The sequence below is a fragment of the Phaethon aethereus genome, assembly GCF_964289735.1.
Source record: "Phaethon aethereus genome assembly, chromosome: 12".
Lineage (NCBI taxonomy): Eukaryota > Metazoa > Chordata > Aves > Phaethontiformes > Phaethontidae > Phaethon > Phaethon aethereus.
This window is the reverse complement of record NC_138588.1, coordinates 1,769,801-1,794,875: the sequence shown is the minus strand read 5'-3', so window position 1 is coordinate 1,794,875 and position 25,075 is coordinate 1,769,801. Positions and strand designations below refer to the sequence as shown.

The 25,075-nt window shown below is 58.1% G+C and overlaps 2 protein-coding genes across 3 annotated transcripts in view; both read left to right on the top strand.

Annotated features, from left to right (window-relative positions):
* The window catches only part of MAP2K5 (mitogen-activated protein kinase kinase 5), a 139,816-nt gene extending 129,517 nt beyond the window's left edge, over positions 1-10,299 (top strand). For both annotated transcript variants that reach the window (XM_082005337.1, XM_082005336.1), the window contains one exon: positions 9,985-10,299. In XM_082005337.1, coding sequence (XP_081861463.1) covers positions 9,985-10,089 — 105 coding nt within the window. In that variant the 3' untranslated portion in view covers positions 10,090-10,299. The remainder of the gene's footprint in view (positions 1-9,984) is intronic.
* Positions 10,300-19,896: 9,597 nt separating this feature from the next.
* Positions 19,897-24,410, top strand: SKOR1 (SKI family transcriptional corepressor 1; the record flags this gene model as incomplete). The annotated part of the gene is made up of 8 exons (XM_082004871.1): positions 19,897-21,861; positions 22,198-22,294; positions 22,688-22,795; positions 22,914-22,985; positions 23,209-23,283; positions 23,354-23,428; positions 23,841-23,906; positions 23,994-24,410. The coding sequence occupies 8 exons, from the start codon at positions 19,897-19,899 to the stop codon at positions 24,089-24,091; spliced, it is 2,556 nt and encodes an 851-aa protein (XP_081860997.1). The 3' UTR covers positions 24,092-24,410.
* Between the last annotated feature and the right edge of the window lie 665 nt (positions 24,411-25,075).

Genomic DNA, 25,075 nt, shown 5'->3' with positions numbered 1-25,075 from the left:
TTTCTGATTTAACATCTGCACTGCGGCCCTCTGATCAAGCTTGCCTGTGAACAAAGAGAGCACGTCCAGTGGAGGAAGGCATGAGGCATCTCAGCCGATTCAGGAGCATAGGAGGTGGCGTGATTTGGTCACGTTTTACACCAAGTTACTGCAGACGCAGGCTGGACTTCTGCCGAATGGCTCTCAGATGTGGAGGGGTAGGGTGGAAATGGGTGCAGATGCAAACAGTCGGGTCCCAGGTGTCCTGCGACAGGGCTGTGCTGAGCTGGATCAGGGGATGCTCTTCCTAGATCTCGGCTCCTGCTGCCAGGGATGCCTTACCAGTGTTGTCAGGGATTGGGGAATGGCAGGGAAGGGGAGCAGGTTTCCACTTTTCATTTTGTTTTTAGAAGGTGCCCCAGGGCTCAGAGGTGCCGCGTTTTGTGCAGGAGAAGCTCTGTGTTGTTGCATCTGATGCACCCCGGAGACATTCAGTGCTGCAAAGCAGTGACGTGCCATTTCTAATATTTCCTAATAGACTGCTACATTGTCTTATCCCTCCCCGCTTTAAAAAATGGCATCAAAATTGCATGTTAAGCAGAGAGTGAGCTTCCCTTAAAGCAGCCCTTAGCCATCAGTAATATTTATTTTCTCTATTTGTTTTAAGCCTGTGAAGGCTGTGGTTTCCTCCATACTGTCCTGATGGAGCCCTGACCAGCAAGCGTGCAATGCCCCTAGCCCTAATGTGCCATTAATGATAGGTTAATGTACAGTATAATGTTTTTTGGACTATGGGTTCATTACACTTCTGAGTGCAAGGTCCTTCTGCAGAGCGCCCAAGGTCCCATTGCATTATATCATGCAATAAAAATACCCTTTTCATATCACACGCTAATAAACTGTATTTGAAATGCTGTCTGAGGGCACTGCCATCGTCTTGATAGTCTGTGTCTGCAACAGTTGGTATCTTTTTTATTATGGTTTTTGTTATGCTGAATTCAGATTTTTAAATGAAATGCATAATTTGTCTGTGCTGCTTTGTAACAAATGGAGCACAGTGCTTTAACTGCGCAGTCTGGGAGGATTCCTGTAAAAGAGAACATTAAAAGGATGGCACTGTTGCAACCAGCAGCAACGCTGCTTATTTCCTAACGTACCCTGCGTAAGCCTGAAGTCTTTTATTGTCATTTCTAATTTGCTGGGTGTTGCGGTTACATTTGGGTGCCATGTAGTCGTTAACATAAGACCTTGGTCCCTCTAACGGTGTCCCTCCTTCCTCCTCTGTATTCATAGGGTTTACGCTAACGTCTGTCTGTCTTTGCAGCTCGCTCCTGGCCGCAGGGGAGACGGGCTTTCAGCCTGTTGACAGGCAGCCCCCAAGCGTGTGCGGTGGCGGCGGCCGTAGCCTGTGTTGGCTGTGCCTGCCCGCGGCGGCGGAGCAGCGGTAGCACTCCACTAGACGTTGTGAACAGTACGGCACATGGTGCCTCGGTGGTGCAGCCGACGCTGGCCTTGGCCGTGCGGGATTGAAAGTCAGGGCTTGGCTCTTCTTGCCACAGAGGAGCAAAGAGTGCCTCAGGAACTCACGGCTGCGTTTTGCAGCCGCCAGCGTAGCAGGAGGTGCCGAGGTGGTGCCGTCGGGGCACCTGGCCCTAAGCACAGCCCCTCCAGCCTGGCTGCGGCACGGCTAGGAAGGCCACGGCGCTGCTCGTCTCCCTGTGCCATCTGCTGCTCGGGCCACAGCCACCCCTTAGATGTGGGATGGGGTTCCCAGGTTCCTCCCCTTAACCTTCATGTCCTCCTGCAGTGACGCGGCTCTCCATGCTGGTCTGTAGGCTCAGGTGCGCCGGGGCACTTCCCACCAGGGCAGTGCAGTGAGGCAGCACTCACCCTGGCAGGTTCTCCAGCAGAGCTGGGACCAGGTCGTGCTGCCCTCCCTGGTTAACCTCTTGCTGCCCCAGTGAAAAAAATACAAGGAGATGTGGGTTACATCTGAATGTACTGTCAAAAAAAGAGCAATATCGTTGAGCACCATTTGGGATGAAGGTTCCGGTCCACGTTCTCCTCGTCCCCTTCTTGTTCTCTGCCCCAGGAAACACTACCTTGTAATTTTCACAGATTTACAATGAAATCGGTGACTGACCAGTATTTCATGTTGGGAATGTACTTGGTCGCCGTCCTGGCTAGGGTTGGTAGCTGCCTATTTCATGGACTCTTTAAACCAGTCTCACAATAAACACTCATTTGTTTTGTACCTGGAAAGTCCTCTGAAATTACAGCAGCATTGCTTCAGGGATGGTATTTATTGTCTGCCTGTCCTTTGGCAGTGTTTAGGAGCTTCAGTGTTGGCCTAAACCTCCTTGGTGCAATCCAAAAACAAGCATTTTTGAGTCGGTAGCAGAGGAGCCTATTTATGGGGTAGTCTCTCGTAGCGCAGTGAAGCTTCCATCTTCCTTGGACTTGTGTAGGAGAGGCAGTGTGAACTGTTACATATGCGTTAGCCTAAACAGAGGAAAGGATTCGGGTAGCCCAGATCTGGGGCTGTGGGTGATGCACAGGCCTTGTATTAGGGCCGTGTCCCAGCGCGACTTTCATCTCCCCTGCACAGTTCACCCTCACTCCTACCAGCGATGCTGGCGAGCAGATCCGGAGCAGAGCTGCGTGTGGGCACGTGGTGCTGGAAAAAGCCCGTGGGTCCACAGTCCTGCCGAGGCTGCGATGTAAAGTCTGCTGCGATAAGCTCTGGGTGGGTTAATAACAGAAACGAAGCTTCCTCAGGCTGGAGGAGAAGGCCATGAAAGCAAATTGCTGGATTTTAAGGGTGGGTAAAATTATGGAACTTTTACCCTTGAATAATGGCAATTTAATTGACTGGGCTAAATGATTGATGGTTTGTGAGCAATGAGTTTGAATTACCAGGGCTGTGTGTTCAGGGGGGCACTGCCCTTTTAATTTCATGTCAGATATTTAAATCATTTACATCACCCTCGGCGAGGCGCTCCCCTTTGAAAGAGTTAACCTGTCTGGTGGGACACCGCAACTTGAGAAATGTACCCTTTATCAAGAGAACGAGATAAGACAAGTTCATTTAAAAAGCCTGGTTTGTCATTGTTTATCTAATTTTCGGAGTTGACACACAAAATTAGGCTGGCTGACACTCACTCTGGGGCTATCCCTGGCCCTGTCCTGCCTGACCTTTTCGGCTCCAAGCTGCCGCACGCTCGCTGGCGGCCGCTTCCCCTCGGCTGCAGAAATCACTCTGCAGCCATGCACCCTACTGAGCCGAACCCCTGCCCGGAGTGAGGCAGACCAGTGCCTGGCCAGTACGGGGAAGCGGTTTGGTGGTGACTTTGCAGCCTATTTTCTGCTGCTTGGGTCTGCTGGACGTACTGGTTGCCACATATTTTTAAGGCCAGGTATTTAAGAGTTGGCATGAGGCAGTTACCACTTCATAGCGAACGTGCGTAGAAGTCTGAGCAAACGTGAAATGCGAAGGGATGGGGTCGGCTCTGTCACGGGGACGTCCTGTGATACCTTCGGGCTCCTCTCATGACCATCTCTCCTCGGTTTCGCGCTTCCCTCCGTGACTGCGCCTGTCGGTGCCGTGGTGAGCTCTCGCACGTTACTGAGACACAAATGCTGGCTGAACCATCGCTGGTAGGGCATGAACAGTCTCCGTCACAGTGGTTTTACTAAGGAAGGTTTAATACCAACCTTTTATTTGCCAGTTCACGTCAATGGCCGCAAGCGCCAGTGTAAGAGAGCTGTGCTCTCCGCTGACGCTAGCGTGGTACAGCGCAGCACCCGGACTCTGCTGCCGCCCAGGGTTGTGCCTGTGGGACCTATCTCTGCTGGAAGCCAGCTCGCTTCCCCCCATCAAAAAAACGGGTGGATGGATGCTGCAAAAAAGGTGTGCATGCCACAGCAAGCAGAGAGTGTCGTCTCACCAGGGCAATGAGAACCCAGCTGCTGCGACAGAAAACGCATTTCAAGCTTCCACACGTTTAACTTTTTTCCAGTGTTACCTCACAAAGCAAAATAAATCTATACGGGAATATTTAAGTACCGCAGGTTGCTTGTGTTGATTTTAGAATGTATTGCTCACCGTTGAAGTCAGGGCTGGGACTTTCATTTGTGGCTGTGGCACTCAGTGACAGGTATTTATTTACAGTGTCCAAGCTGTTGTGACTTTCATCTTTTTCTTCCTTGAAGGTTACAGTTTATCCCAGCTGCATCCTGCAGCCTTGGGCATGCGCTAGACCTGGAGGGTGCAACTGCATTTCTCCTTTAGCAGTTTTCATTTTTACCTGTTTTTTTTTCCCTTGTTCCTTCCTTCCCTCCCTGTCCAGTCTCCCTGCCCCTTCTCTCCACAGATGTCTCCAGTTTAAGGCACGGGTTTCTGAGGTGTGTGTGTTTTGGACTGCAGGAGTTAATGGTTGCAGTACTCTGGGTGCCTGAAGAGAGGGGAATGGGGGACTGGATGCCAAACAGTGGCAAAACGCAGAGAACCCGTCAGGGTGACTTTGTGAAGAAGTTGCTAAGAGCAGAGGAGACTGCTGCTGGTGTAATCGCGGTGGCTGGAGACCACGGAGGAAGTCTTCAGCGTTTTCCCTGAGACATTTCTGGCTGCTAAGCCAACCGCAAGTCCCTCTTACATAGTTTGTGCTGCATTTTCACTTCAAATGTTGCTGTAAGCAGGCCAAGGGCAAGTTTGGTGAGCTCTGCATTGTCCACAATTCTATATTGCTTTTTGATGCATGTTTTTATTGCAGTTGCAGGCATGACTGCAGCAGGCAAGATGTGCTGAGCAAGGTGTGGTCTAGCGAGGTCAGGTATTAGAAGCAGCAGAGTGGCTTTGGCGTAGACTTCAGCTGTGAATGTTGTAGATCCTTGTCCACTTGTGACCTCCTTGCTCTCGGTGCCAGACCTGAACGTGCCATGAGCTGTCCACCAAGGTTTGCAAAGACAGGTCTCATTGACAGTGTAGTCTTAGCTTTGGTGGAAATCTCTGTTCTCCCATTCTCTATTAAAAAAGAAATAAATGGAAAAAAAAAAAAACCCACAAAACTGAAAATAATTAAAAAACCCAAACAACCACAACCACCAGATTCTGAAAACCAGCTTCTGGTAAAAACATCTCTTCAGCCTGAGAAGAATCTTTCCTCGAGCGATATAGTCTAAAACCCGGGAAAGGCTAAACAGTAGTTTCAAGTTAAACTTACTCCCAGGGAGAAAAGTGAGTGTGTAAAACCCCAGGCTTCAGTGGAATAGCCTCACAAAACAAAGCAAATAGGGTGAACAGCATGGCTAGCTGACATTTTCAGCCTTGCATGGCCTGCAATTTCCTTTTGCATGTTGCGAGTAGCTTAAATGCAAGGATATACTGGGTGTGAGATGTCTTCCTCTGCAGGGAGTCTCTCTGTTGTAAAGGAGATTCATGGGAGAAGCGGACTGGCTTTAATAGCTGCTTTTTAATTGCCCCAATGCATCTGCTCTTCCTTGTCTGTGGGCTCTTGATTGTTTTTGCCTAGTTCTGACTACTGTCCTTGACTGCTGTTTTGTTTAAAGAGGCGAAACAGCTACTGCTAGGCTACCTTGCTTAGGAGAAGCATTTACCACCACCTCTTGCACCATTTGCACCCAAAACTACTGAAGTGCTGGAGAAAACACCCTAGCAGTGATTCTCACGGCACTCTCATGAGAGAGCAAAATCATTTATTCCATTTTTTAACCATGAGGCTGAGAGAGATTAAGCAACTTTGTGAAGGTCACGCTGGAAAGTATGTGGCAGCTTGAGAATTACCTGCAGGACCCTGTCTCTGGATTCCTGGTCATGCCCTCTCCTGAACTGTTTTCATGGGTAGAAATCAGGTAGAAACAGGAATATTTCAGATTGAATTTCTTTACTAAAATGGTGAAACCCAAACATATGCGGTACGTCTGGAGTAGGAGATAAAAAAAGGGTGCAGTCTTTTCTTTTCTTCTTTCAAGACCAAAGTTAAAGATTTCTAATAGCCAGATGTTGAAAGAAAAAAGGCTTTGTCCATATGCTTAATGCCACAAGCATCTGTGTACTTAAGTGCATCATTTTAAGATCATCCATCTTCTCTTGGTAGCTTTGAACTGTCTGCCGCTGTCCTCAAAGCTCTCAAATGGACTCTGGTACCTCTGGTTACGTTCTTCCTTCTTGGACCATTTTCCAAGCAACAACTGGGTGTGAACACGCATGTGTCTGCCTGGATGGGAAATTCAGAGCTTGCTGACAAATTTAAAGTTGCTGTCTAGATCTAAAAATGGCTGAAAGGAAGCAATTTGCTTAAAAAAATTGAATATTGGGGGAAAACATCTATTTCTGTAGCAGTTGCAAAGAGCAAACTCAGAAAGGTCGATTGCAATGCCAGGTAGCAGCTGCCCACAATTTCAAAGGCCTGGAGATAAAATTAAGGGCTTGCAGCTCGAGCCTGGTGGGAAGCACTGACAAATCTGAGAAGGGGAAAGTGAGTTCTTTGAACTGGCTTTGCTTTGGAAACCTGTAATCACACAAAAGTCGCGCTGCGGCCTCCAGTTTGCAGGAGTCGGATGATCTTGTATCTGGAGACTTGGGCATCTCGGTGGTGGTTTTCTGTGGGGTGTGCACATCCACACGTACGTGGGCTTTCACACAAAGGCCCTTCATAAAAAGGGGCTCATGGGCTTTCTTCAGACTGCAACCGTGCCATTTCCGTTGTAGCTTCACCCTAGTCACTCTGGTGTCTTGTAGAGTCTGTAGACTTTTGGCATGGGTTTGTTTTTTTGCCCACTATTTCGAATCTGAGTTTTTGACTGAGCAGGCTGAAGCTTTCCTTGGGCCGGGGGGCAGCAGGGCAGCCATCGGGTTGGAGCCCGCAGTGCGCATGTGAGGCGTTCCCGAGGCTGTGTATTGTGTGCACCCGGTAAACAAAGAAGTCCAAGTTTTGGGTCCCTCACAACAAGAAGGACATTGAGGTGCTGGAGCGTGTCCAGAGAAGGGCAACGGAGCTGGGGAGGAGTCTGGAGCACAAGTCTGATGGGGAGCGGCTGAGGGAACTGGGGGTGTTCAGTCTGGAGAAGAGGAGGCTGAGGGGAGCCCTCATCGCTCTCTGCAACTGCCTGAAAGGGGGTTGTGGTGAGGTGGGGGTTGGTCTCTGCTCCCAAGTAACCAGCAATAGCACGAGAGGAAACGGCCTCCAGTTGTACCAGGTGAGGTTTGGCCTGGATATTAGGAAAAATTTCTTTACCAAGAGAGTGGTGTCAGGCATTGGCACAGGCTGCCCAGGGAGGTGGTGGAGTCACCATCACTGAAGTGTTCAAAAAACGTGTGGACGTGGCACCTGGGGACACGGTTCAGAGGGCATGGGGGTGTTGGATTGATGGTTGGACTTGATGATCTTAAAGGTCTTTTCCAAGCTTAACGATTCTGTGATTCTGTGTTTACATTAAATGATCTTTTCTCCACCAAGGCCTGGCCATGCTTGCGGTGGGGTTCACAGCATAAGCCTGTGCAGTCTCTTCCGCTCTGATGAATGGATGGGAAAAGGTTTCATTTAAGTTGTTCCCAAGGAAGATCAGTTTCATAACTGAGAGGTTAAGCCTCTAAATATCCTGACTGGTATAGCTGTGTCTCCTACCACCTCCCACCTCTTTATTAGCTTACAGGCAAACTTCTTTTTCCTTTTTTCTCACTTCTGCGGCCTTTCCCCACCCCCAACCTTAATGATTCTGTGATTCTGTTTTAATCTTATCCTTTCCTCTTAATACACTTCTTGTCTCAAGTCTGTGGGCTGTATCACCTCAACTCTCACTTGTTTTATTGTGGGAATTAGTCCTTTGAGATGAATGGAAATGAGAACTGGCTCCCAACAACTATTGATGAATTCACCTTTACGTGTTTATTAGCTCTGTCTTGCCTTTCGCTATGGTGGTTTTCCTCCGTCTTTATGGTGAAGGAGCCACATCCGCAGTTTACCCCACCAGGCGAGTACAGCAGAACTTTTCAAGCTGAGGTGTTGGGTGCTCGGAAGTTGCTGAGATGGAGGAAAGATCTGGGATGGGCTCTGCTCCGTGTGTGCAGGCTTGGGTCATGATGGCTCTTGCGTTGCCCCTTCCCTGTGTTGCCTTTTCCCAAAAGCCTGTGGAGGTGCGGCCGGTGTCCCACAGATGCACGCACCCAGAGGGAAAGCTGCCGCTCTGCCAGATCCTGGGCTTGAGGCAGGCTGGGGCCCGTGCTGCGAAGCAACTCAGGCCCAGGGCTGTTAGGCAGCTTTCGAGACACCTAAAGCCAGTGTGGTGGAATAAAACACTTGAGACATTTGTTGCTCTTCATGGATGTGTCATGTTCTCCTCGTGGTGGACCTCTTGTTCTACTAAGTCACTCCGCCAGCATATTCCTTCCATCTTCCCTCTACGAGGTTAACTGGGAAAGCAACTGAGCTGGTCCAAGGGAGGTCTGAAGAAGGGCTCTCCGCCTCTCAGACTTCTTCCTAAAAGGTTTAGGCTGAGATTCCAGCCATCCCGAAGGGTTGAAGCAACAGCATCTCACACGTCCTCCATAATTCTTGTAGATGCGTATCTTACTCCTGTGGCTCCTGCGTTCGCTGGCCCTGGCCCCGCAGAGCGTTTTATTGCTTCGAGGTGATGCTGCGAGGATTTATTGTGCTCTATTTAGCCCGGTGCTGTTTCATTGCTCCACTCGGTGCCATCCTAGCCCAGCCGACCGCCAGGCTTCCCGAGCCCCGTGTCAGACCCGCACTGGCTCTCCGTGTGCCGATTGCCGTCGTTCACTGCTGTGGCTGGCGTCGGGCTGCGCGTGCGCCGGTAATTCCCACACATACGTCACCCTCCTCCAAGGCTCCCCGGCAGATCTCCTCTGATTACTTTCAGGCATTGTTTGCAAGAGCTGTGAAGTTTAGTGTTGCACAAAAACTGAGCTGCTTTTGAGTGATTTGGAGTGGAGGTTTTCATCATCTGTGATGGTTTCTCCTGGCGATTGCTTTCTTTCAGTCATTTATGTAATTGCGGTACTTGGTTTCCTGTGGATTTTTATACATCATTTGAGATTCATCTGAAGATGGCATGTTCCCATCTCTAGGAATGTGGCCAGATTGAGACATGAGCTGCCTAAGCTGGCTGCGGAAATTGCAGGCCATATTTTTGCTTCATCCTGAGATGCTGTTCTGATTTTCCAAGGCATCTAAGAGAGAGTCTTCCAGTGTCTGCAGTAGCCGTATAATTCATGGCCGAGAATATTCCGTTAGTTATCCCTCTTTCCCTCGTACTTCATTCCCACGGTAGCTTCTCACGAAGACCCATTTCAGATATACTTAGGTGGTATTTTCATTCCTGTATCAACTGATCACGCCGAACGACATGCACGAGCGTGTGTGTGCATGAACAAACGCCTCTCGGTGCGGACGCTGCGAGCGCTGCGGCGTCTGGTCCTGCTGCATCTGCAGGCACAGAGCTCCATGACCAAGTAACAAAAGGAATTTAACGCTTGCGGGGATATTGTGAAACAGGTGCTCAAGGGAGCTATAAAAGAGAGAAACTTTAAAATTAACAGATCACAGACCTTTACAAGCAGGCTATAGTAGATCAGTGGTTTTGTCAGAATATCTCTTTACCAACACATCACTGAGAAGTTGAGCAGCCTGGCAGGCCGTCCTAGGAGGGAGCTGGTTCAAAACGCAATGAGCTAATCAAACATAAAAAAAAAAATCTGTTTTCAAGGAGGGCTAGGCTAAGGCCTCAGGAAGAGTCTGGGTTCCTCCAACCCTCCCTTCTTGGTATGAACAATGTACGTGGATAATACAGATCCAAGAGAAAGATCACGGGTTTGAGTCGCTGGTTTATTGCATTTTTATGACTGTAACCACAGGGTGTTCCAGTATACTTAAAAAAAAAAAAAAATTAAAAAAAACCAATCCTTTCAGGGTTTTCTTGGGAAGGGTTCTGTTTATCCTGGCTGACGCTGCCTGTCCTGCTTTCCAGGGCCACCCGTTCATCGTGCAGTACAACGATGGGAATGCAGAAGTCGTGTCCATGTGGGTGTGCAGGATGCTTGAGGAGCGGCGGTCGACCCAAGGACCACAGTGAGCTGGACTGGCTCACAGCACCGCGCAAGACAGCAGCTCACCCTGGTCTAGCAGCACCAGCCCCGCGCTTCGGACTCTCAGTCTCTCTGGATCATATTTTACTAAAAATATTTTCTAGCAGCATCAACAAAATCTTTCAGGATTTTTGTTGCTGCCTTTCCCTTACCACCACATTAAGGAATTTTCTTCCCACATTTTTGTTGCTGAGCAATTTAATGTCCTCAGATTATCTACAGTTAAGCTGTACGCAGCCTTAAAGCAAGTATTTTATATCTATATTTTTTGTTATTGAATGTATTGTATATTTCCTGGCTCCAGAGTATTTTTTAACTGTTAGCCTTTTGCTATCGTAGGAATGGCACGCTGAGTGTTCAGAGGATGTCCTGAGGAGTTGTTGGCTGTCTTTTGAGTGCAGACATCCACAAAATGCTTGTTCTAAATGTAAAACAAAAACAAACAAACCAACCAACAAAAAGAGAAGTGTCTGGTCTTGCCCATCCTCCAGGGAGGCGAGGGATTGCCCTTCCAGAGTAAAAGCATGGGAGGCAGATCAGCATCGTACCGTCAAATGACCGGTGGTGCCTCTCCGCTGCCGCGGCTCGGGAAAGGCCAAGCAGCAGAGACGACGCGCCAGCATCTGCAACGCGCTCCCTGCGAACGCCCGCGCGCCGCGGGCTGGCCCGTAAGCGCAGAAAGGTTTTGCCGAGGCGGAGAGGGAGGCGGAAGAGGACAGCGCGCTCCGAAACGGGGAGGAGAGGTGCCGCCGGGAGAGCGCGGGGCAGAGCTGGTGGCCCCAGCGCCACGCACGGCCGACGTGGGCTGGTGGCCTCTGGCCGCAAAGGGAGAGCAGCCGTGGGCACGGGGAGTTCGCAGCGGCACAGAGGGTGCGCGGTGCTGCCCGTGCCACGCGAGGAAGCTGGGGGCCACGGCATGGGCTTGCACAGCACCCCACGAGCTTCGGGGGGGAGAGAGCCTGCGCAGGGGGGCTCAGGCCGTGCTGTGTGCCGCTCGCCCTCACGGCCAGAGAACAGGCTGCAGGGTTTTGCTTCTTACCACAGCAGCTCCTGGCTTGCTTGGAAGCCTCTTGCCTTTCTCAGCTCTGCCTCGATCGCTTCTTTTCTCACGTCGGCATCGCTGCACGAGGGGTGCAGCTGGGTCAAGCAAAGGCTCCCAGGTTTGCTGTTACCGTTTACAGAAGAATGATTGCAATGTCTCTGCTGTGTATTTGTTACTCCTGCAATTTCTGTGTACGATTCCACAACAGACTGACACAGATTTAATCAGTCCTTGTGTTAAGACGCTTATTAAAAAAGCACAGAAGAGAGGAGGGCCATGAAAGGCAGGGCTGAGTTTTAGGTTAACGAATTGAGCACTGATGTGATTTGGGCAAGGGAGGAGATTGGGGCTTTTGTTTGCTTGTTTTTGCATTAGAAATAAACTTTTGCTAAAAAAAAAAGCTCAGGTAATTTATTGTATACCAGCAGCTTAAAAAAAAAAAAAAACCCAAAACAAAAACCCCACACGGTGAAAAATTCTTCCTGAACCACTGCAAATCTGAAATGTTACTTTAGAAGTAGTCTGGAAAGGACTTTGTTTCCTTCCTTGGAGGGATCATTTGTCTTCTTTTGAAGTATAGAGGTTGCAGGCATGAACTTATAGACTAAAGTTTGTCTTAATTGCTCTGATGTCACAACCTCCCTGGCAGATAACAGTACAATGAATGAGTCAACGGCCCCCATACCTTCAGGTCCTTTTTCTAAAGTGAGACAAATTTCTTCCCTGTGAGCCAACCAGACTATAGGCAGCTCGTCCATTTATTTATCTCTAACAGTTTGCATTAGCTTTCTCTGGATAAAAAGTCTCTCCCTCGGATTTAGTTAAGAAGTCAGTAGAACCAAGGCTTTTCCTCTCGCTTTCCCTGGCAGGTAGGTGGGAGGGGAAGACGTCACCCTGAAAATCTGTGTGGGATGCCAGCTGATGGAAACGTGAAAAATCTCCGGGCTAACAGGCTGACAGCGTTATAATTCACTGGCATGCGTATTAACCTTGCTGTCTTCATCAGTATACTTAATCAATCCAGCGCTCTATGGGGGCAGGTTTGGGGCCTCTCTTACCTTCCCTTCCCCAAGTCCTTGAATTCGGCGCAGCCGGGGGACGGGAGGAGGGCGAGGGGCCAGGGGTCTGCTCAGCGGCACCCCTGCCACCCCGCTCCGTGCCCAGCGCCGGGCTAACGCCGTTTTGGGGAGGATTAGGGCTGGGTGGGGTAGTGGAGCGGGCAGCCTGGGGAAAACCTGGCTCCTCTTTAGCGGGGGCAGCCTTGGTGCCACGCCGAGTGTCGAGCGGCAGCGAGGTCGCGCCTCCCCAAACTGCCACCCCCCGCCTTGGATATGGTGTCTCTGGGTGGTGGGTCCCCATGGGAGGTCTGGACCCCACAGCCCAGACTGCATTGCTGCATGGGGGCTCCTGGGACCCCCCGCCACAGCACCTCGCTCTCCCAACCCACGTCCTCGCCCTGCTTTGCACGCGCGTGTGCAGAGCCCCGGAGCCCGCACAGCCCAGTTCAAGCACTTCTGCCCGATTCTCGCCACCACCCATCAGCACCAAGGGGCAAAAGTAAGAGGGAGTGGGGGAAGCCAATAAAATTGGGCCGGGATGTGGGCAGATTTAGCGCCGCTGGGTGCCCCCACCCACAGTAAGCAGCTCCCCGGCAGGTCTGCACCCAGCCCGGGCTCCTCGCCCCGCGGCAAGTGCGTGTCGACCCCAGGCCTGCGCCGTGCAGGGCAGCAGGAGCCGGGGCAAGCCTGGCCTGGGGCACCCCGATGCGGTGCAGGGTCCCCCCCAAAGCCAGCTGAAGGGGTCCCCTGGGGTGCCGCCCAGATTGTGGCGTGGTGAAGCGGGGTCTTGCCGTGCCGCATTTGGGCTACGGAAATCCTGGCTCGGCACGGGGGCTGTGAGCGCGCAGAGGTGACTTTGAGATCGCCAAGGAACGTGAAGCGTGCCACCGCGAGCCCAGCCCCGGCTCTGCCACCAGCCTTGCCTGTAACATCATCCCGGCCCCCAAACCCGCTCCGGGGATGGGAAACGAACGGGCAGGGAGATTGTCCTGGCTGCCAGGCAGGGCTCGAAGCGCTGGGTGCTGCGAAGGGGCCGGGCAGCGCTGCCCTCCCCGCAGGCAGGAGCTGCGCCAGAGCCAGGGCTGCCTGGGAGCATTGTCCCTCTTTCCTCTCTCCTGCTGCAACTTTTCGGAGTCAAACAAGGGGTTTCTTGGCTGAAAAACTTGCAGAAGACGCAGCAATATTATACCCTACAGCTGAGTCCTGCTCAGAAGACGGCATGGGGCAGGGGGGTGCATAACACGCATGTTAATTCAGCAGTGGATGCTATAGGTGCGCTGAGTGACCCCCCCATTTCCCCCAGTCCCACTTCTCACCCCGCCAGCTTGTTTAGGGACTCCACCAGCAGCCCCACACCAGTCTCACCTCTCTGGCTCCTCTCCCTGTAACCTCAGTCGTGGTGGTACCGATAGACCCAGTCTCCTATGGGAGTGTGCACGCGGGAGCTCGCAGGCTCTGGCAAAAACTGCCTCTGTCCCATCTGTGCCAAAACTTCCCATGTTTTCAGCTTATCCCTGCCTGTGATCCTTGCCAGGCGAAGCTCATCCTGTGAGATGAGCCCAGGGTAGTTTGCCCTTAAACGCAGCACAGAATTAGAAAATACTTTGTTTCTTGTATCCCATGGCCAAATGCATCCTGCTGTCGGCTTTCCAAAGGCAAAGTGTCAGTCTTTGTTTTCCAGATAACAGCCTGAAAAGCTGCATGTATGTGTCTGCATGTCTGTCCACAGGCACACAATCTGGCAGAGAAACCAGAAATGGGGAAATTCGGTGAAACCAGGAATGGGGAATTGCAGCGAAACCAGAGATGGGGAATTGCAGCGGGCTGCGGCTTCAAGAGCTATGAGGGGTCCCCGCCCTGTCCCCCGCCCCGTCCCCCGCCCCGGGCTTAATGTCTGTCGAGCAGAGACGGCAGCGGCCAGCGATGGGCTAATGTTAGTAATTGAACAATCACTAGAAACAGTTCTTAGGAGCTTCGTTTCGTCCCTTTGACATCCGAGAGCGTACGCAAACCGGAGGGTTGAATCTGGGAGTTGGGTGTGTGTTCTCCTGCCTCGCAGAGCTTTGTGGTCCTGCCAGGAAAGTTTACTTGGAGGCATCAGCGGAAAAGGGATGGCCTGCAAGGACCCTCCACCTCTACGATGCAGGGAGCACGTGGGCAACATCTGAAGCAAAACCTAGGAATTTGAGTCTTAGCTGGGAAAAAAATCCCTAATGCTGCAGGGAGCAAAACTCGCTGATGAAGAGCAACGGCCCTGGGAGCCCACGGCCAAGGCCGCGGCTTGGTGACAGCGGGACTTTGGCTGCGGGTGGGGAGGGGTGCGATGCCTCCGGGGCAGACACACACTTCACGCAGCTTTCTGGCTCCGGCTGCGCTCCCTCTGCCCAGCGCTGCCTCCAGGCACGGCTGTCGGCATCCAGCCCCACGGGAACTGCACCTGGGACCCCCTCGGGAGCCTGCAGCCTTGGCTGGTGAGGAAGAAGAGGGAGGAGGCAGGTCAGGGGGCTACAAGAGCCAAGATGCCCCAAGCTGGGGCTCCACTCTGCAGGGGGGTCCCCAGCACAGAAGGAGAAGCCGTCGGTGGCTGCTCTGCTGCTCCCCACAGCGCGGGGGTCCCAGGCACATGGAAACACCCTTGGCCTCTTCAGGCAGTGAATGGGAGCAGCAAATCCTTCGCCTTCGTGGGGGTTGGAAGCAGGCAGCCCCCGCGCTGCTCCCTGTGGAGGACAGTAACGAGCCCAAGCCCCGGATGCTACAGCTCGGTGGGTGCCATGTCCCTGCAGTGGGCACCAGGCCCCGGGGAGCAGAGGGGCTTCCCCGGCGGGGAGCAGCAGCCGGGGCCCATTGCGTGACGGTGAGGTCCCAAGCTATAGCAGTTATTTTAGGGTGACCCATCTTCAGCCTCCCCTGGGGCACCCCTCAGGCTGGGATGGGGGCTTACAGGCACCATGGGGCAGAAATCAGACTGCCCCCTGAACTTGCTGGCCTCACCCTGCTCCCCCAGCAAAACCAGCACCGCACCGCCGGGCTGCCCGGCATGCTCTGGGAAAGCCTACTAGGGAAAAAAAAAAAAGAAAAATCTCTAACTATGTGAGAGTATTTTGGTCACATTGAATAAAAAGAAGGTTGTGCTTTAAGAAAAGCAAAGCTCAGAGGTCTGTGCCTTCCCCTGCGGGAAGCTGCAGCGGGAGCGCTGCGGTGCGGCTGCCGAGGAGCGGCGCTGACCCGGGGCTGCTTTACCTTCAGTAAAGGGTATGGCCATAAACTACAAGTGTGCACTAAGGACAGGATTTATAGATTGAGCCTTACCGGCTACAGGAGCGGCCGCTGCTTCGCCGGTACCCCACTGCGGCTGCTCTCACCGCCAAGTCCTGCAGTGAAAGTTCAAGGTTTATAAGTAGCCGGTCAGCCCGGGAAATGTTTAATGGCAAATGGATGTCTGGGGTTTTTACAGGCAGGAGGAAAAAAACTTCTCTGCAGCCGAGACAGAGCTGCCGGCCGGGCCGCGCACATGGGTGAGTGCGGCTCGGTCCTGGAGGGCCGCGGTGCCCGGCTGTCCCTGGCACGACGCGTCCTGGCAGGGCGAAGGCAGCGGGGGTTGCTGCCCTGGGCTCATCCCGCTCCATCTCCGCGAAGGCGCTGGTTTAACCTCATCAATAAAGTCGCGTCTATCGATCGTGTACGTTGCGTTCCTCCGCAGCCGCTCCGGCCGAGGGAAATTAGGCAGATTTAGAGCCGGCAGGGACGGCGCGGGGAGCGCTTGCACGGCCAGAAAGGTGAGGGGCAGCACTGCCACAGGGGGGGCCGGGGGCCAAGGTGACAGCAGCTGTGGGGCGTTGGACAGTGGGGAACCTGAGGTGCATCAAGTTGGGTGCATGTTGGGGAGGGCCAGGGCGTGTGCTGGGGGGACCAAGGGTGTGCTGGGGGCACAGTGGGAGAGCCGGGGGGCACATGGGGGTGTCTGGGGGTGCAGGGCAGGTGTGCACAGCCCGGGCACTCGGAAAGGGCCCCAGGGTGCACCGAGAGGTCCCCGGGGGCTCCCCAGGGGTCACATGGCAGGAGCCCCGGGGTCCCGATCCTCCTCCCACCGCCGTGCCCCTGCCCGTCCTCCGCGGGCGCTCAGCGTGGCGGGTCAGGCGGCGTGTGCCCGGCCTGCAGAGCGCAGCCGCCCGCTCCCTTTGTCAATGTCCAGTAATTAAAATGTCAGCGTTTAATTTTCAGGCCTCTCGGAGCAATCTTTTCCTAATAAAGAGCCTAATCGAAAGGCTCCTTCCCCCGCCTCCCCAGGAAGGGAAGGGGCTGCAAAGGCGCAGAGCCGCTGCAGATCGATAGAGAGAAGCCCGGATTGATCGGCCTCTAAAATTAAATTTATTGGGGTCATGGTTTTATATGGTGCTGATACAACTCTTAAATGGGGAACATTCATTTCCAATAGGAGGCGTTTATTAAACTTCCACTGAATTAGACCGCCGTGATTTATGTGGCAATCTCGGCACAGCCCTCCAGGAGAGAGGGGCCTTTCGCCGTCGTCCCCGCGTGATTATTTATTTATACACCCGTGACACGGCTCCCTAAGTTTTAACCTAAATTATCCGCCGGCCTCTCCTGCCGGCGGCACCGGCCGGGGGTGGGGGGAGGGAGCGGGGGTCCCGTCGGGGCGCACCGTCCTGCCCACCTCCTTCCCCGGCGGCCGCTCCGCGCCCCCCCGCGCCCCTTCCGCGGCCGCGCACCCCGGTCCGCTCGGCGGCCCCCGGGGGGCTCCCGGGGCGGCGGTGGCGCCCGCAAACGTCCCGGCTCTCGCGTGCGGCGATCGTTGAGCGTTAATTAGAAATTCATTACAATTAAAAGCCGCGCGCACACGCCTTAATTACATCTGATTTTTAATTCCGAATCCGTGTTTACACAGTAAGCGAGACGTACCTCCTGATTATCCCCAATACTCTTTATACTGTACTAATTATGTAAATTAAACCTAATTAACTGACAAAAACTGCAGTCAATTCGACTGTTAAAAGATAACGGCGGCTGCGAGGAGCGGGGCGGCGGCGGGGCCGGAGCGGCGGGGCCGGAGCGGCGGGTCCCCACCCCGGGACACCGCCGTCGGGGCGAGCCGCGGGCCGGCTCCACCGCTCCGGAGGGGCTCCGCGGGCGCCGGCACGGCCGCAGGGCCCGGGGAAGGGGCGGCGGAGGGGGCCGGGGCAGAGCCGTACCCTCCCGGAGTCGCCCCCTCCCCGGCCCCACCGCAGGAGCCGCCTCGGGGGGGGGTGGGGGGGGTACCGGCTCGGTCCGCGCCGCTGCCGGTGCCTCGGCGCGCGGCGTGGCCTCGCAGCCGGTTCCGCAGCCGCTTGTAGGCGTTTAACGCCGTGGGATCACCCAAAACCCGGCGGCGAGAGGGGCAGCGGGGCTTGGCCCCACGGCGGGCGCATCCGACCGCGCTGCTGCGCCCGCCCGGCTGGAGGATGGGGAGCGGGGAGGGGGGCGCAGATAAATAATTAAAAGGCGAACAATAATTACCGGCTCGGGTTGCGATCATTGCGGGAAGGCCGCGCCGCAAGGCCCGGCCAGCAGCACCCGGTATGGGGGGGTGGATGTGGGGGGTGTGTGTGGGGGGGTCCGCCTCGACGGGACGTCCCGGGGGGAACCGCGGCCGCTTTCCCGCGTGGGAGCGTGGACCGAAGGCGGTTCTACCGCGGCGGCCCGGCGAGCGCGGAAGAGATGGGTGGCTCCGCACCTGCGTTTCTCTCCGCGCCGGGTCAGCCGCATTCTCCCGGTGCCGCGGGTGATGGCGGGGAAGATGGCGGGGGGGGGACGACGACACACACGACACGCACAAAAGTAATAGCTGGGGGCGATCCGCGCCGTTATTAACTTCTGTTTGATCAGTGTAATTGCGCCGATCGCGGTCGGACGCGATGATTAATTACAGTTTAATTAACGTGGCCGTGACGAGCGCTGCATGCGGGAACCCAACCAGGGCAGGGACGCGGCTATGGGCCCACTCCACGCCGGCAGGACCGGCGGACACCGGAGCGTTCCGGTTCCCCCCCGCTCCGGCGTCCGGCGGTCCTGCCGGCGTGGAGTGGGCCCCCGTGGGAAACGAAAAAACACGGGCGCGCCCCCCCGCGCCTTCGCCTCCCGGCGATTTCGTTGCCGCCCCGATGCCCCCCCGCCCCCAGCTCCGGTGCCGCTCCCGCCGGCGGAACGCGCATCCCGGTGGAGGTGCGGGGGGGCGATGCGCGGTAGCAGCCCACCCCCGATTTCGATGGGGTCCCTCCACCTTCCCCCCCCGAGCTCTTTTTTTCGTTGCCACCCGCTCCCCACGCAAACTTTCAACGAGCATTGCTCCCTGCGGGGATGCCCACACCACGGTGTGTGTGGGGGGGATGTTGGGGGGGGGGGGGGGTGCGCGGAGAGGCGCGCAGCCCCGCGCAAGTTGCAGCCCGGGGTTGATCCCCCTTCTTACCTCGGGTAGCCCGGGCGGGTCCACGCTGGGTGGCGGCCCCCCACGCCCCCCCCACGCCCCCTCCCCCGTTCTGCCGTGCCTTAAAGCCGCGCCGTGATTGACTGGAGCGCGGCGGTGATTGACGGCGGCGGGTCCCGGCGGCAGTTAATGTAAATCCGCGGGCGCCCGGTGGGTGTGTCTTCCCGTTATTTTAGCTGTCACCGGATCAACGTGCGGCGTCTCCCAAGTCCGGATCCGGATCCTCCCTCGGTGGAGCGGTTGGTCACTCGCTCTTGTTGCATCTCGCCCGGGAGGACGAAGCGGCAACGGGGCGGGCGGCGGCCCCGAGGCGTCGGTGAAGGGCACGGCGCTGCCCGCCCGCCCCGGCAGCTGCCCGCCGTGAAGGCGGTCGGTGGGGACGAGCCCCCCACCTCCATCTGATGGCGACCCCGGCCCCGGGCTGCGGCCCTTAGCCCCGGGGAGAGCCTCCACGTCCAGCCGGGCTCCGCCGAGCGGTGAGTGCGGAGCGGGCGGGCGGGGGTGGGGGGTGTCGGGGCGCGTTTTCGGGAGGGGCTCCCCGTTATTTCGTGTAATTGCCAGGGAAGCGGCTTACTGCCGCCAGCCCTCCCCGCTAAGCCAATTTGCCTGGCTCGCTGCTGCCCTTCTGCTGCTACGTGCTGCGGGTCCTGCCCGCCCCAGCCCCTAATCCGCCCGCTCCCGATTGCCTCCCGGGGACACGGCACAAGGGGCTCCCGGCCACCCCCCGCGCCGCCCCGCCCGGCAAGTTTTGGTCCGCCCGGCCGCGGCCCGGGGCTCGTCGACCCCTGTCCCCGACCCCGCCGCCGCGGGACGCGCCGGTCGCATCCTCCGGTGCCTTTCGTTGGAGCCCGCCCGGGTGGCCCGGCACGGCTGGGCGAGCCGGCACAAAGGGAAGGGACGCGGCACCCCCCGGGGCGGGCGGGGTGTCCCCCCCTCACATCCCCCACACCCGCCGTCAACCGGGCCGGGCCGCTGCCGCCGGGCTCCCGGGGCCGCCCGGCGCCGCTACCGGCGGCGGGGCTCGGTACCGGCGGCCGCGGCGCGGGGGATGCGCTATAGGCTCGGCCAGAGCCCTCCGGCCGCGGGGGGGCTGCGGCAGCGGCCGGGGGGCTCCGGGCCGAGAGGGGAGCCGCGGGCGGCGGCGGGGTCCCGGGAGCGGCCCTCACCCGCGCCTCTCCCCGGTTCTGTTTTGCAGGGTGCGTTTTGAGGGGGAATGGAGGCGATCGCCAGTCAGATGGGAAATGGGAGAGATGCAAGCTCCTCCCCAAATTCAAAGCAGGAGCTGCAGCCGTACCAGGGCTCCAATACCCTCAAGCCCAACCAAGTGGGTGAGACCTCTCTGTACGGCGTGCCCATCGTGTCCCTGGTCATCGACGGGCAGGAGCGGCTGTGCCTGGCGCAGATCTCCAACACGCTGCTCAAGAACTACAGCTACAATGAGATCCACAACCGGCGGGTGGCCCTGGGCATCACCTGCGTGCAGTGCACGCCGGTGCAGCTGGAGATCCTGCGGCGGGCCGGGGCCATGCCCATCTCCTCCCGCCGCTGCGGCATGATCACCAAGCGGGAGGCGGAGCGGCTCTGCAAGTCCTTCCTGGGCGAGCACAAGCCGCCCAAGCTACCCGAGAACTTCGCCTTCGACGTGGTGCACGAGTGCGCCTGGGGCTCCCGGGGCAGCTTCATCCCGGCCCGTTACAACAGCTCCCGCGCCAAGTGCATCAAGTGCAGCTACTGCAGCATGTACTTCTCCCCCAACAAGTTCATCTTCCACTCCCACCGCACCCCGGACTCCAAGTACACCCAGCCCGACGCCGCCAACTTCAACTCCTGGCGCCGCCACCTCAAGCTCAGCGACAAGACGGCCACGGAGGAGCTGTCGCACGCCTGGGAGGATGTCAAGGCCATGTTCAACGGCGGCACCCGCAAGCGGACCTTCTCTCTGCAAGGGGCGGCCGCCGGCGGGCCCGCCGCCGGTTCCCCGGCCGCCAAGGCCGCGCTGCACCCGCCGCCGCCCGCCGGCCCCGAGCTGGCCCCGGCGCACAAGAGCCTGCGCTGCAGCGGGCAGGAGCCGGCGGGCGATCGCGGGGCGCTGGGGGGGCTACCGGCGGCGCACGGCGGGGCGGCGGGCGCGCACGGCGGGGCGGGCGCGGTGCGCAGCTACCCGGTGATCCCGGTGCCCAGCAAAGGCTTCGGGGTGCTGCAGAAGCTGCCGCCGCCCCTCTTCCCCCACCCCTACGGCTTCCCCGCCGCCGCTTTCGGACTCTGCCCCAAAAAGCAGGAGGACGCGCTGGGCGGCGCGGGGGGCGGCGAGGCGGGCAAGGGCGGCGCGCTGCCCCCCGGCATGTTCTGGGGACCCCCGCACCCTCACCCGCACCAGCCGGCCCAGCCGCCCCACCAGCCCGGGGCCGCCAAGGACACCGGCGTTTACCCCTCCTTCCCCGTCTTCTGGCCGGCCGCCGGCAGCCTGCCTGTGCCGCCCTACCCGGCGCAGAGCCCGGCCAAGGCGGCGGCCACTGCCGTGGTGGTGGCAGCGGCCGCGGCGGCCGCGGCGGCGGCGGCCGAGCCGCCGGGCTTGCCGGGCCGGCACGGCGAGCCGGAGGGCTCGGAGCCGTCGGGCAGCGGGAGGAGCAGCGCTACCCCCCAGGAGGGCGCCGGGGCGGAGGGCGAGCGCTGCCCCAGCGCGCTGTCCAGGGCGGCGGGCGAGGAGGAGCGCTCCGGGGACGAGGCGCTGCTCCCGCCGCTGCCCCTGCCCAGGAAGGGCAGCTACCTCTCCGCCTTCCGCCCCGTGGTGAAGGACGCCGAGAGCATCGCCAAGCTCTACGGCACCCGGGAGGCCTTCGGCGGCGCGGCCCCCCGCGGCCCCGGCTACCTCTCCCCGGACTTCCTCAGCGAGGGCAGCTCCAGCTACCGCTCGCTCTCCCCCGGCGGGGACACGGCCGAGGAGCCTGAGGTGGACGTGGAGTCCAACCGCTTCCCGGAGGACGAGGAGGAGGACGCCGCCGCCCCCCCCGAGGGACGGGAGCCACCGCCGCCTCGGCTGCTGGCCGGTGCCGAGGAGCCGCCGCTGCACGCCGGGGCGGACGGGCCCGAGGAGAAGGCGGGCGAGCCAGCAGCGGAGGAGGGCGGGCAGCCGCCCGACGGCAGCCCTGAACGGAGCAGCAGCAGGGGCGCTTACGAGGTGCGGGGCTGGCGGACGCTCTACGCCCGGGGGTCCCGCGGGGGGATGCTCTGCCCTCGGGGGCCCCGGGCGAGGATGCTCTGCCCTCGGGGGTCCCGCGTGGGGGATGCTCTCCCCTTGGGGGTCCCCGCAGGGCCAGGGGGGGATGCCCTGCCCTCGGGGGTCCTGCCGGGGGGGTGCTCTGCCCTTGGGAGTCCTGGGCGCGGGGGGGGGGGATGCTCTGCCCTTAAGGGTGCCCGCAGGGCCGGGGAGGGGATGCCCTGCTCTCGGGTGTCCCGCGGGGGGATGCCCTGCCCTCGGGGGTCCCCGCCGCCGCCCTGACTCGCTCTTTTGTAGGTGTTCGCGCCGGAGCGGGGGGAGCACCTGCAGCCGCTGAAGACTGCCGCCTCCCTGGGAGCCCCGGCCGCGTACCTCTGCACCCCCGAGGCTAAGGGTAACTCGGGCCGGGGGGAGCCAGGCGGCGGGAGGCCGGTGCGCATCGAGGGTGCGGCCCTGGGCGCCGCCCCCGCCGGCTGCTCAGCCCCAGGAGGGCAACCGGGCCGCCGCTTTCGTTTGGGGGCTTTGGGGAGAGAAAGAAACGCAAACGGTTTCCGGATGGGGGACGGAGCCAGGAGCCCCCGCGCCCGGGGACGCCGCCGTCGGACGGGGCCGGTGCGGCGGGGCCGCGCACGGCACGGCGGGGCAAAGCTACTTTCCAATAGCAAAGCGATTAGGATGTCCGCTAAGAAGGTTTTAACGAGGGCTTTGTCCGTAATTATGTAATTAAGGATATATCAGGACTATACTTTCATTGCTTATGGTCGAAAATCGGTTTATTACCTTTAAGAGCAAGATAAAGAAGACAATCACTCCGCGGCAGAGGATTTAGAGACCAGAAAATCCTATCAGGACCAAAGGAATGTCTCGCATCCCAGCCCTGTAAATACCGACAGAGGTAAGCGGCGCTGCGCGCTCCGCTGCGGGCCCTCCGCGGGGCGGGGCGCGGGGCGCTGGGCGATGCGCGGGCCGCGGAGCCCCCCGCGGCGGGGCTGACGCCCTCTGTGCCCCCGCAGCAGAAGACGGCCTCGGCGTGGATGTCGCCGGGACGCAGCTGCTGGAAAAAGACATCGAAAATTTGGCCCGAGGTGAGGCGGGGGGCTGCGGGGGTCGGCACCCCGCCGGTGGGGGGGGGGGGGGCAGGCTGTCAGGACCCCCCGGCTTCTCCCCGCGGCGGGAGGTATTTGTGTTTTCTGCAGGAGTGATTAACTCCTGTGATTAATGTAAGGTAATGCGATTAGCGCCGCGCTGAGCCGGCTCCAGATGGAAAAGCGCCGGCTCCCCTCAACCCCGCCGTGTATTTTTAAACAGATGAGTTACAAAAACTGGTCCTGGAGCAAATGGAGCTCAGGAAAAAGCTGGAGAGGGACTTCCAGAGCCTGAAAGGTACCGGCTGTCCCCCCGCCGGGGAGCGGGCCCCGCCGCGGAGCGGTGCTGACCCCCCCTGCCCCCCCAGATAACTTCCAGGACCAGATGAAGCGGGAGCTGGCGTACCGGGAGGAGATGGTGCAGCAGCTCCAGATCGTCCGAGGTACGGCCCGCCCGCAGCTTTTATTTTTCATCTCTTTTTTGGTCTCCTTTTTTTTTTTTCTTTGTTTTTTTTTTCTTCTTCTCCCCCCCCCTTTTTTTTAATATCGTTCCTTTTTTTTTGTTTTGTTTTCTTTTTGTTTGTTTAATCGATACTTTAACGCACTCCGCTTAGCCTGGGGATCGCGAGGCATCATTACCCGGCAGCGAACCAGCCTTCCCCCTCTCGCAGCAGTTTCCACCCGGGCTAAATTAAAAACTGAGCCGTTAAAAAAAAAAAAAAAAAAAAAAAAAAAAAGCCTGGGAAGCCATACCCGACCCCCGTGTGTGTGTGTGTCCCGTGCCCCCCCACGCTGCGGAGGAGCGCGATGCTCTCCGGACCCCCGGCACGGCGTGATGCTCTCCCCTCATCCCAGACACGCTGTGCAACGAGCTGGACCAGGAGAGGAAAGCGCGCTACGCCATCCAGCAGAAGTTGAAAGGTACCGGGGCAGGACGTGGGTGGGTGGGTGGAGGGACCAACACGCGTGGAGGGGAGCCGGAGGGGTGACGGCTCCGTCGCTTTGCAGAAGCCCACGACGCGCTGCACCACTTCTCCTGCAAAATGCTGACCCCGCGGCACTGCACGGGGAACTGCTCCTTCAAACCGCCGCTGCTGCCCCAGTGAGCCCCTCCCGCGCCCCCCGGACCCCCCAGTTCCCCCGAAGCCATGCGGGCAGAGCCCACACAAGCCATTTCCACGAGGAGACACTTGTACATAGAGGACTCGGAGCCCGGCTTTCCTCGGACCGGCAATAGGGCGGGGAGCGGCCCCGGGCCCTCCCGCGCCCCCGGGGCCCCCCGCGCCCCCCACTCCGCCCCCCCCCCCCCCCGGTGTGTGTCCGCTTCTTCATCCCTCGTCCAGACTGGAAACAAAAGTGGCTATGTGCAATGGATATAAATGTACTGTGATTCTCTTGGTACAGTATTTGTTGGATTTTTATTTATTTTTGATGTATATTTATTCCCTCCACCCCCCCCCCCGGGCTCCCCTCCTCCCTTCACAGCTCCCCCGGTAAATTCATGGATGTAACGGCACTTTAACGGGCGGCTCCGGAGGCAGAACAAGCGCTCGCCCGCTCCGGGGACAGACCCCTCTGTACGTGATTTTGGTTCTTTAATAAAAACCGACTTTAAGAAAGCCGCCTTGGTCCGTGGGGCTGTCCCGGGGGTCCCACCCCTGGGCACGCCGCGGGTGAGGGTGGGGCTGCCCGTTTCCCCGCGAAGTTCCCTGTTCTTCCTCTTCCTCCTCCTCCTCCGCGCCGCAGCCGGGAGCTCATTAATGCCCATTTCTATGCTGCTTTCACACATGAAGGTACCGCACTAATGAGCTCTGAGAGCGGGTGTGGAGGTGCTCGCACACCTATTAGCCCTAAATACCTGGTTTCAGCCCAGGATTAACCTAACACGGCACCTCGGCGGGCTGCGGGGAGCGGGGGGGAGGGATGCACCGGGGGCGGGGGGACACGCAGGTCGCACCGGCGGGGCTGCGGGGGGTGGTGGGGTGCACCTTGCACCGGGGTTCTGCGGCTCCCTCGGGGCACCGGGAGCATCCCGGGGACCGGGATCGAGGTGGGGGGGATGCACTGGAGGGGCTGCGCGTTGCCCATCC